The following is a 12,142-nucleotide window of genomic DNA, read 5'->3' as shown; positions in this document are numbered from 1 at the left end:
GTCATAGGAGCCTGCCGGCCTGGTTCTCCCAAGCATCCTCACTGTTCTGAGCTGAACGCCCTGTCCACACAGCAACCCGGCAACCGGACATGAAGAATGGGTATCAAGATGCTCCTTCTGGCTAGGAGCCCTCTTGCTGCACTGAATCTCCAGGTTTGTAGGGAGCTGGTTGTACAGAAATACCAGCTGAGGAATAAGAGGAGGAAGCTAGGAAAAGAGGGATATGGAGGCCAGAAAGGAATGGCGTTGGAGGCCAGGGAAGAAGTGATGGAGTTCGGGGAGGGGGGAGGCAGGCAGAGAAGAGAGCCAGAGTGACTGAGGTGAGCCCCTTGTCTCCTCACTCCCTCTCCAGAGACTAGGGAAGGCTTAAAAAGCAAAACGTTAGATGCGGGAATGAACACCTTTAATCCTGGCGTGGGGGAAGCAAGTGGAGGCAGGAGGGCCAGCTCAAGGTCATTCACAGCCCATAGTGAGTTGGGGGCCAGCCTGGGCTACACGAGATTCGGTATCAAGGTTTTCTTAATTAAAACTTAAAATATAAAACAATCTGGGGTGGGGGAGCCTTTTTTCTTGACTTATAGTCTCAGAGGGAAGAAATGGCTCCAGAAGGTTCCCACCCCCAACCCCTCACCCCCAAACCCTGCCATCAGCAAGCGCCTCCTAAGAGTCAGCTCAGGCCAAGCCCACAGTCTTGATTTTGTTTTTTTATCCTTTCCTTTGCATGACTCCATTTATTTATTTATTTATAGCCAGGCTCTTAAGAAAAAAAGGTTTTTTGTTGTTTTCTTGGCAGCCATTTGTTTCCTTTTGACATTATTATGAACACACGGCTTTGAAAGCAGGCTGGTTGAAAAACAAGCCTCCCTCAAGATGGAGAAGAAATGCAGGCACATGCAGCCTCTCTCAGTTGTTCACCCCGAGACAGGGACACAGTACATCTTCTGGAAAAGTGGGGTGCCAGCCCCTCACAGTGAGAGGAAGGGTCTGCAGAGACTGAGGGTCAAGGGCTACAGGCAGAGCTTCGGTGACTCCATCAACTGACATCCACAGAGCAGAGACATCACACTGCCCACAGGGACTTTCTGTACCATATGTATAAATATATTTCCTGGTTTTCACAGAGAACAAAGGATCATGGCAAGCAAATCTCAGCAAACACACTCTGAACCAGGATCAAAGTAAAAATTTCACAAAAGGGGCCACGCCACACCTGCTACACATCAAAAGAAGAATTTGAAACCGGCAGCAAAACTACCTCAATTTGGGGCACTTAACCAGCCCTCCACAGGCTGGTACCCAGCAGTGCCCTGCACAGTCCTGCTCAAAGGCAGAGCACTCTACGGAGTCTCAGAAGAATGGAGGAGACAAAGAGCCCCTTGTCCGTCTCCCCCATCTCTTCTCCTAGCCAAGGGGATGCAGGGCCCCATGCAGCAGCGACAGAGAGCCCGGGACACCTCTGACAGACAAGCCAGGGAAACGGGTTTTCCTAAACTCTCTAACTCTGCGGAAGTTCTAATTCACCAGACACAAAGGGCTTCTCCAGAGCAGTTCCGAAAAGAAATCAACTTGGGCTGCACGTGAGGCTCTCCCAGCTCAGCCAAGTCAAGAGCTGACCCAAATAAGATCTAAGAAAGAAATGTCATCCGTCTGGGCCGCTGAGGAAGACTGCTGCCAGCGACCTTTCTGACATCTGCAGACGTGCAAAGGGTGAGGGATGGAATTCAAGTGGGAGAATTGTTTCGCTCCTGACGCTTGTACACATGAAGACCTTAATGTGCAAGGCTGGTCTATGACAACAGAGCTCAGCACCAAGCATGAGGACCATGTGTAGGACGGATGGAGCCACACCCAGTGTGAAGTGGTAAGGCTAGGGACCCCGGAGAGAGCCTGCTGCTCTGACCCAGATGCGGGAGAGAGGAAATGGTGTTCAGACATCAGAGAAACAGTCTCTTCACCATCCTGGTCCAGCTGAACCACCATTCATGAGAGATGGGTTTGGCTTCCTCACACAGGCCATGGCCCAGGGGACTGAGCACAGGATGTTCCAGGGTGTTAACTCAGTCATTTCTAAGAGCAGCTCTTTCCTGCGCTGTGCTGGCAAAGCCTAGGAATAGAATGGGACAGAGCCTTGAACCATTGATTTATGGACTTGTTCTGCTGGGTCATAAGGTTCCATTCTACTTCTCAAGACACTAAAAATAAATTCAGATGCTAAAAAAAAAAAAGAGTGTGTACATTTTAATAAGGTACAAGGGAAAAGGAGGCCGTCAGGCCACATCAGGAACTACTGCTGAACACGGCGTCCCATTGAGACTGTGGAAGGAAGAGCCCAAGAACCTCTGGATCCCAGAAGGCTGTTGGAGGGTGGGGCCTGACTCCAAATGGCCAACTGCATACTCCAGCTCTGACAGCCAAGCTCGTACTGGCTCATGGCTAAGGAACCAGCGTGATGAAAGAGAAGGCACAGTAACACCCATGCTGAGTCTTGGAGACATATCTGACACTGGGACACTCCGGGTCTTTTGGTCCACTGACATTTTTAATAGAGGGGGTCCCATGGGACACAGCGATCTTCCCAGCACCTCAAGCTGGCCCTGTCACTGACCCAGGGTGGACAGCTCCAAAGTAAAGTCCACGCTTCTTAGTCCCCAAAGCTTTCTGATGAGGGACTAACTTCTCACAAATCCAGCTGTGCCCGGTCCTTCCCCCTCCTGTCCCCGTTGGAGCCAGGCTCTGACGGCCACACCTTCCCCACACTTGAAGCGCGCTGCTCTTACCATAGATATACCTAAGACACGCTCTCAGTGCGCCTACCCACCCTAGATGGAGCTAGAGCCACCCCTCAAGGTTCCCACAGTTCACCAGCCACGTGGCAACCGCAAACGCTTAGCCTGAAACATACTCACCTCCCCGTGCCCAGAACCAGGTCTCAAGTCATCACCTTGGTCATGCATCCAGGCCCCGAATGCTTACACAGAAGAGACACAGGAAGAAGAGGGTAAAAGGTCTTCACCCAGAGAAAGCTACCCGGAACAGAAACTGTTACTGTCACCAACAGTTCACCTCCGGGCCTCTTCACTGGATGGAAAAGAGGCCTCCTATTAAGACTCACATTAGTCCAGCAGTTGTGGGTCACCAAGAACCCAATTACAGCAATGTAGGCTCGACAAGACAAGGGGAAAGACGCTGCCCTGAGATCAGGGGCAGATTGGGCCACACTCAGCCGACTCTGCTTTTATAGGAGGGCAGAGCAACCGTTCATGCAGGTTTCCCAGAGACAGAGACCCCCAGGCCAGGCAGAATGCATCTGTCTCGGGAACTAGGTCTGATCACTGCACAATACCTGATATCTGTGTGTGTGTGTGTGTGTGTGCGTGCGTGCTCCGAGCTGAAGCTCGGAGGTGGGGTTAAACAGACAATTCCCTCAGCCCCAAAACACAGTCTTTTTCTTCCCTTCTGTCCCCCGGGGTGAACAAAAAAATGTTAGAACTACAGAAAAACGACTTGAATAGGAAGAAAGGTTTCCGGGTTCACAGTGAAATGTCAAGTTTACCATATAGGGCCCCCTGGGCAGGCTGAATCAGGAGCGGGAGGGCCAAGGCCGCCTAGCTCATAGAGAATATGGTCCTCGAAGGATGAAAGGCAGCCTAGCTGTCTCCCCACATGCAAAGCTTCGTGGGCCAGCTTCTTCAACCCACCTTCTAAAGATGGAAGGGAGAATTCTGGAGGCTTAACCCGCTGTCAGCCAGGCATGAGCTTCAGCTGGTACCCCCTGCTCTAACCCATTCCACTGTGCTCCGTAGACACTGACCCACCCAGCCCTTCCTTCAACATAGTCCTCTATCGCCTCCAGAATCCATTCCATACCTGCCACAATGTCACGTGCCATCAGCTACCAGCCACCTGGCCCAGCACCTTCTCCCCTCCCTCCAGCTGCCTCCCCTAAAGAGCTCAGACCACAGTGCCTTTGTTCAACTCAAGCATCCTCGCTGGGGCCATATCTCACAGCTACCACTGGAAGTGCATCCAGAACTTTCCATCTGCCTGCGCCTGTCCAGAAGTCATCCCCCAGTTCTGGACCCCAGCTTACAGTCAATACAGTTCAGACAGGAAACGGGAAGAAAGCCTCACAGAACATCCATGAACACAGCATCCTTCACCGCAGGGGATAATAACGGGCAGGATCACGTGGCTGTCATGACAAGTATCTGCTATGTAGAGAGTGACTAAGAGGAAGATTGAAGTCCCCCTACCTCCTTCTCACCCCATCACCAGCACCCAGGCTGGGCCTCATTTGAAACACCTTAGACTCATTCACTCCAGCTAAGCTCACATTCTGGAAGTCTCAGTTTCTGCCAATGCCAAGGGTGGAGGACCTCACTGAACAATGCTCAGGGGACTCAGAGACAGGGCCAAGGTCACCGATTCTCAAAGGACCCAGACCTCAAACGTCCACCCTAAAGACCCTAAAGACCAGGCTGGTTCTATTGGGAAGTCCCTAGATTCTCTACCCAAGCACCTGAGGTCTGGGGAGTGAGGTCTCCATGAGATGCCCACCAGGCCTCCGGGATAAGCAAGATGAAGTATGGCCCATCCTGGCTGTAGCCAGCTCTACAAAGGTGTGCGCGCGGACACATGTGCACACACACACACACACACCACACTCTTCAAAGTCCCTGCAGAGAGCAGGGATCCCATGTGAGCAAGTGCAACGCCTATGGGAGACTCAGGGCCACCTCGGTTCAAAAGGCTATGGGAACATTAATAGGGAGCGCAGTTCAGCAGGAAAGGAAGTACGGAGGCACAGTTACAGGCTGGGGAGAGCAAGCAAGAGGCACAGGCCTCTGAAGAAGGTCAGGGACCTCTGGGACTGCTGCTACAGGTGCCCAGGTCACCACTAGGATCAAACCCAGGGCCTCATACACGCTAGGCAAGTGAATTATGTTCCCAACTCTTATTTTTTTTTCAGCCTGTCTTAGTTAGGGTTACTGTTGCTATGATAAAAGGGTTTGTTTGGTTTATGCTTCCACATCATAGTGCCTCCCTGGAGGAAGGCAGGACAGGAACTCACGTAGGGCACGAGCTGATGCAGAGGCTGTGGAGGATGCTCTTTACTGGTTTGCTCCTCATGACTGGCTCGGCCTGCTTTCTTCTGGAGCTCAGGACCAGCATAGGAGGGTTCCCACCCACAATGGACTGGGCTCTCCCCCGGCAAACACTAATTAAGAAAATGCCCTACAGGCTTGTCTACTCACAGCCTGATCTCACGAAGACATTTTCTCAGTTGAGGTTCCCTCCTCTCAGATGACTATAGCTTGTGTCAAGTTGCCATAAAAAACCAGCCAGAACCGTGGCTCAGGATGACCTGGAACTCTCAGTCTTCCTGCCTCAGCCTCCCAAGGGCTGGAATTACAGTATGTGACACCATGTCCCAGCCAAGGTCACCATCTCCTCTATCTAGTCCGAAGGACTTCAGTCTCTGCATCGATTCCCAACCTCTGACAAACAGCTGAGGTCAGCCTCCTGCTGTCCAGAAGGGGTTCCCTGCTTACCATCCATTTTCATGTCCCTGACCCTCGGCACAGGCGCCAGTGATCCCTGAATCTAAACTAGGGGCCTCAGCGGGCCTTCTGCTGCCTGCCGTGGAGTCCCTGATTTATGAAAGACGCCTTTGTTACATTTCTCCCAGCCAATCACACCGCCGCTTCGACAAAGCTTCAAAGTAATTTTAATCACTGGTTATGAAAACCTGTCTCTAACGAGAGAGAGAGAAAGAGAGAGAGAGAGAGAGAGAGAGAGAGAGAGAGAGAGAGAGAGAGAGAGAGAGAAAGAGAGAGAGAGAGAGAGAGCACAGGAGTGGAAGGAAGGGAAGCGCAAAACCCACAAGAAACTCATAACCATCAAAAGAGCAGAGCCCAAATCTCCCTGCCTGCGGCAGAAACAATCGAGTCCCTCTGAGAAAGCTGCACTTGGTGATCACCAAGGCAGGTGGGAATGAAATCCGCAGGTCACCTGAAACAGCAGAACAAGCCCGGCCAAGCTCAACACAGAGAAATGAGCTGTGTAGAAAAAAAAAAAAAAAAACCACACCAGAAACAGCAGCGGAAGGTCTAACTCCTCGGCAGAGCGGGTGAGGCAGGCTTCCCAACAGTGGAACTAGCATTAATTAATCTGATCGGTAATGTCCCCCACATACTCAGGGAAGTCCAAATTGGTTCTGCTGAGAAAATAAGAAGATTAAATCATTAAGCCATTAACAACAACAACAAAAAAAAAAAAGGACTCTACAGTACACCTGCCATGGGAAACCCCCTACCGGGGCGCGAGCAGGAACGCTATGGGCATAGCACCCTCTAGCGGTCATCTGCACTATAGCTGTCAGATGAGAAGCCGCGGAGTCCAGTTCATTTTCTTTTGCTGAGGAAAAAAAAAAAAAAAAAAAGGAACAAACAGCCTGGACAAGTGGGGCGCTCGGAACTAGCATCGGACTCTGCGAGCTTGGCTCCTACCAGACACTCAGGGTGCCTATGTGATGTTTCATGTAGCCCAGGTTAGAAACAGCCGGCTCCACCCATCCACCGTGGATTCAGACCTCTGAGGAGAGCATCACAGAGTAGGAAGCCGGGCTAAAAGCGTGTGTAGCACTTTCCCTGCCCTGACCGCGTTGGGACCGGCACACCCCACACACTTCCCAGCACGGTTGCTCCTCTGCCAGCTCCCTTTCTTCCCAGGCACTGTGACTATTTGACACATGGGCGCCAAGGGGTTTCGCAGTCACTTCTGTAAAGGGCAGGCATGTCACCTGCTTGTCTCTTGACATACAGCATCCGCTGAGAGCAGACAAACTGCTCAGAGAACATCTGGCTGGTCCTTGGCGAGTTCAGGAGCAAATGAGGCAGCATTGCACAGCTTCAAACAGTCTTCATATTGACTTGTATTGATTTTTCTCCCCATTTTTTTTTTTTTTAGAAGAATCTTGATACATAGTTGCGGCTAGCCTCAGACTCATAATCCCGCTGCCTCATTGGCCCAGATGCTGGGATTCCAGGTGGTTACCACTACATCTGACTTAGCATGCCTTCCTAGGGACTTACTAGAACTCACTAGGCCACTTTTCTCCTGCATCTCCTCCACCCACCGGAGACAGGGTTCCTCCGTGTAGCCTTGGCTGGAACTCACTCTGTAGACCAGGCTGGCCTCGAACTCATAGAGATTCACCCGCCTCTGCCTCCCGAGTGCTGGGACTAACTGGGACTAATTTCATGGCTGCATTGTGTGCCCCCTTTTGTGACAAAGAAACAAAAAGGCCTTTGAATGTGTACTGCGGTTAGCACGGGTAGTGTGAGTGGCTCCATGGAATTTCCAGGCAGAAGGAGAAGAAGCTGTGAGCCTGGAACAGAGACAGTCGGGAGATGCAGTGTTGATGGCTGGGGAGGTGGAGGGCCAACCCAGGCCCCTCCCTGAACAGGAAGAGCTCAAAAGATGGTCCTCACAGAAGTTTCCAGAAGGCTGGAAGCCCTGTCCTAACCCTGACTGATGACTCTCCGAGCTGTAAGGTGACAGACCCATGTTGTTCTAACCACGCAGGTTCTGGGGCTTTGTTGCCACGGCAACAACGGTAGCACACTGCTTTAATCCCAGCGCTCGGGAGGCAGGTGGATCTCTGTGAGTTCAAGACCATTCTGGACTATACAGTGAATTCCAAGACAGCCAGGGCTATGTAGAGAGACTCTGTCTCAAAAGAAAAAGAAAGAAAGAAAGAGAGAGAGAGAGAGAGAGAGAGAGAGAGAGGGAGGGAGGGAGGGAGGGAGGGAGGGAGGGAGGGAGGGAGGGAGGGAGGGAGGGAGGGAGGAAGGAAGGAAGGAAGGAAGGAAGGAAGGAAGGAAGGAAGGAAGGAAGGAAAAAACCAAACAAGAAGGGCTGGCTCCCAGCATGCTTGCACAGCCCACTGGCCAGTCAAGAGCTCTTGAAACCGACAGACCTGGGTCACACAGCCAAAGGACATTAAGCAGAAAGGAAGAGCAGTTTGACCTCATCGTGGATAACAGCACTGATCCTCGCAGCAAGGCAGCCATGGGCCATACTCCATGACACCAAGGCCGGGGAGGTTGACCTCTAGAGGGCAGATCTCCCAATGCACATTGACTTTCACTTGCAGACACCACAGGATGGATGGGTAGCCACCTCCCCTGAGCTGGCTTCTCAGAAGGCTTAGCCTGGCAGCCCCGGGGCTAAAAGGGAGATGGGACCAGGCTACCTCCAGCTTTCCGCTTGCCTGGCCATCTAACAGTTCACAGGACCAGTCGGAGGTGTGCTAATTGCTTGCCCTTTGCAGCCACAGCTGCGCCCCATAAGCTTCTCCCCACCTCCTGAAGCCACCTCCCTGGACCCTAACAAACACGAACACGGCAAGCGTATCCTCTATCCTCTACCCTGCTTTCATTCTCCAGGCACTAAGTTCTTGAGAGCTGCATGGGCATTTTCAAACCCACACACAGGCTGCCAGCTCCCTTAAGGCCCTGGAGGAGGTGGCCTTGCAGCTGTTTTGAAGGCGACTGTCCTGCCAGGAAGAGGAGAGGGTTCCAGTCTTTCCTCTTCCTGTTTCTGGAAGGTGGGGGACTTAAGAACAACCATGGAAAAGCACCCTTCCCTGTAAGGTCTTGGGGCCAGCATGGGTGTCATAAGCCAGGGACAGGGAGTGCTCCTCCAATGTTCCCATCAGAAGGCTGCTCCTCTTCCAGTCCCCAATCCAAAGGGATAAGGAAGATGCTGGGGGAGACACCAGAGACTTCGGGGCCAGCTCCATAGAGCAGGAAGCAGACCTCTATCCAAGCCTGCCACCCACTTCCTCTCTGTGTTGTCTGACTGCAGCAGGCTGGAAGGGTGTAGCCACTTGACAAGGGAGCGGCCATGTATCCAGGGAAGGCAGCAAAATGCTGATAATTCTCATTTCAGTCCCGTCAGTTCCGAGGTCCTTTTCCCATCACAGCAGCCAAGGAGGGCACACCTAAGAATGCTCTGGAAACTCGCTTGGCCTTGAGTCCAGTAAGAAAAAAGAGGGGAGGCATGGTGGCACAAGCCTGTGTTCCCAGCGCTCAAACAGGAAGATTTCCCAGGGGTAGAGGCCAGCCTGGCTACAGAATAAGACCGTGTCTCAAAACAAGCCAAAGGGGGGGGGGCGGTGAGATGGCTCAGTGGGTACAGGTGCTTGCTGCCAAGCCTGAGCACCTGGGTTCGATTCCTGGGATCCACATGACAGAAGGCAAGAACTGACTTCCACACAGCTTGTCCTCTGACTTACCACACACACTGCGGGACATATACGCACAGGTGCACACACAAATAAATGCGTAGTAATTTTTAAAAAGAATTGAATCTTGGGGGGAGAAACACCTTAGCTCAAAGTGGCCTCCTCCTAGAAGGCCCACTATGCTGGCCCCTCTCTTGGGTCACAGGAGTTCAGCACAGGCCCCTGAAGCAAGGACACCAAGGTGAGAAGGATGTGACGCACTGCTCCAGGGAAGACATTGGGAGCAAAGACAGTGGGGAGAGTGGTATGCAGCCGTGGAAACCAGGTGGCCTCTGCATGCCCGGGACTGCAATACAGGCAAAATCCCCAAGCTGCTAGAGCCCTGGGTCCCTCCCCTAACAGACATATAGGTCCTCTCCTCTCTCTCAGCAGCTGTCCATCCACAGGAAAACATCCAGCTGGCGACCGGGTGGGACTGTGTCTCGATGTCAATAGAACAGGTAGGGGGTGATGAGCAAGTTATGGGGGGAGGACTTCCTTGTTCTACTTCAGCAAGTCCCATATGGCTCAGAAGGATAGGCACCTGACACCTAAGTTCCACCTTCAGAACCCCCATGGTAGAAGAGAACCAATGCCTGCAAGCTGTCCTCTGGCCTCCACATGTGTATCACGTCACATGCACGCACACAAACACACACACACACTGCCACACACACACACACACACACACTAACAAATAAGGGCCGAGCACTAGCATTCACTTCTCTCTGCTCCCTGACTGTGGGCACCTTCCTGTCATTATGGACTGAACCCTCGAAATAACCCTTTCTCCAGTGGTCCTCGGCAGGGTCCTTCAGTAGCATCAACACAACAAGTACTCCTTGTGCCACTGAAGAGGCGTGGTGTCAGTCACACAACAGGTCCACAGCCTGGGGGTTGGCAGTGGAGAGGAGGGTAAGGAGCCCTGACTGGGAACCAGGTCACTTACTGAGTGACCTGAGGTGGTTTAACCTCTCTGGGCTCCTGTCGACCCCGCTGTGAAAGAAAACCTGTTCTGAGGACCCAGAAAATTCGGTGCGTGTCTACTGTGTCAAAGCTCTCACATCAAAAATGGATTCTGGGCTACCATTCACAGTGAGCACGGAGGCCAGGCTCCTTCTCGGGCCTGCCCAGCGCTAAATGCCTCCCACTGGCTGCTCCAGTGACAAGACAGGGGCTGCAGAAATAGTTAAGCAGGGAAATGCACTTCCCACCATGACTGAGTTCCTTCTACAGGACCCCTATGGTAGAGAGAATAGACTCCCCTCTTGCTACACATGTTTGGTGCAGCATGTGTGCTACACACACACATACACACACACTCTCACACACACACACCTTCTAACCACAGCCTGTCACTGACAATGCCCCAAGTCCCACTTTTCTTGTTCCAGAGATCCACATGGCCCACCAGACTGACAGAAGCTGCATCCCACAAGTTAGACCCTCATCTCCCTTGGTGGCCACAAGATGATCTAGGGTCCTCCTTCCCCATCAGTAACACCAGCACCCACCACCTTCCCAGGATTAGGACAGCCAAGGGTCCATTCTTGCAAAACAACCCCCACAGAGAGGACCATAGCGGGGCTGGCTGAGCAGGGAAAGAGACAACTCACTGTCAGCAGCGTCCGGCCAAGGGGGTGTCAGAGTGCTCTCTAGATCTATAAGCAAGCAGCCACAAGCACTGTCCAGGCAGGACAGATGCATGTGTGTCATATAAGGGTCACAGGGACATCACCATGACTTGCAAACAGGGAGCCCCTGAGGAAGCCACAGAGGCCAGGGCTGTTTGACAAGATAGTGCCACTGGCCACATCAGAAGCAACTTCAGGAACCACAGGGACAATCCCCCTCCACAGCCACTCCCCAGTTAACCCCAGTGGCACTGAGAAGGCAGAGGGGCAACCACTCCATGGGGTGACTTCAAATTCTGCAGCAAAGTGACCAGGAAATTCCCAACTCTGAGCTACCTCCTGGGGTCTGGGCTGGAGGGTAGGGAAGGGTAGGGGTCCTGCCATCTCTCAGGGACAGCTTCTATGATCCCCAGAGGAAGGTGACACGAGCCAGGCACGGGTGGCCAGGCAGCAGTATCTCCTGGTTGTCAAGTACACAGAAGAACAAACACAAGGGTACTGAGTGCCTGTCACCCGTTGCCACGACAACAGAAATCAGATTCCAACGGCAGCTTAAGCTAGGCAGAACTGTGTGTTTTGTGTTTCAGTTTTGTGGGGACAGATCCTCTAAATACATCCCCAAATGGCCTGAAACTCCTGATTCTCCTGCCTCAGCCTGCAGAGCACTGGGGTGGATTACTGGCGTGTACCAGCAGTTCTGACGTGTTTTGTTTTGCTTCTGTTTTTTTGCAAAGGAAGACACTGGAAGTGCGAAAGAGGAAGTCAAAGTAGGACACTATATCTTTGCCTGCAATATATCCCCTTTTCTGTAGCCACAGGACACTCTGCCTGGGCTCTGAACCCCACATACTATGCAGCTATCTGTTGAGTGGGGATGGGAACCCCGATGGACCTCTCAGGCCATCTGTGATCAATGAGCTCATATAATACCTGACATCTCAGAAGGTCTCTGGTTGCTATTGGTTGTAATTATAACAACAGTAGTGTGTTGCTTCGTACCCTAGTGGGAAGTTTCAGACTGAGGACCACACTTAAAAAAACACCTAGATTTTGTGGATCCATTACAGTGCCACCAAAGTACAGTGCGATGGAACCATAGTGGCCTCACGTATGACCGCACGGAGCATGTGCCCTGTGCACGGCATGCACGCTGCTCTTCTATCCCTCTGGCGGAGCAGAGGTTGCTTGCACAGTGTCTCCCCAGATGTGAAGGAATAAG

At 52.3% G+C, this 12,142-nt stretch overlaps 1 protein-coding gene across 2 annotated transcripts in view; it reads right to left on the bottom strand.

The window, feature by feature from the left end:
* Window positions 1-12,142, bottom strand: part of Parvb (parvin beta) — an 81,715-nt gene that overhangs the window by 47,824 nt on the left and 21,749 nt on the right. The window contains exon 1 of one of the 2 annotated variants that reach the window (XM_057792456.1): window positions 10,906-10,930. The exons of the other annotated variant lie outside the window; for it this stretch is intronic. Coding sequence (XP_057648439.1) covers window position 10,906 — 1 coding nt within the window. The 5' untranslated portion in view covers window positions 10,907-10,930. Of the gene's footprint in view, window positions 1-10,905; window positions 10,931-12,142 lie in introns of those variants that run through there. 2 annotated transcript variants of the gene reach the window in all.

This window comes from Chionomys nivalis, chromosome 17, assembly GCF_950005125.1.
Source record: "Chionomys nivalis chromosome 17, mChiNiv1.1, whole genome shotgun sequence".
In the NCBI taxonomy this organism is placed as follows: domain Eukaryota; kingdom Metazoa; phylum Chordata; class Mammalia; order Rodentia; family Cricetidae; genus Chionomys; species Chionomys nivalis.
The sequence above is the reverse complement of the archived record's forward strand: the minus strand, read 5'-3'. Positions and strand labels throughout refer to the sequence as shown.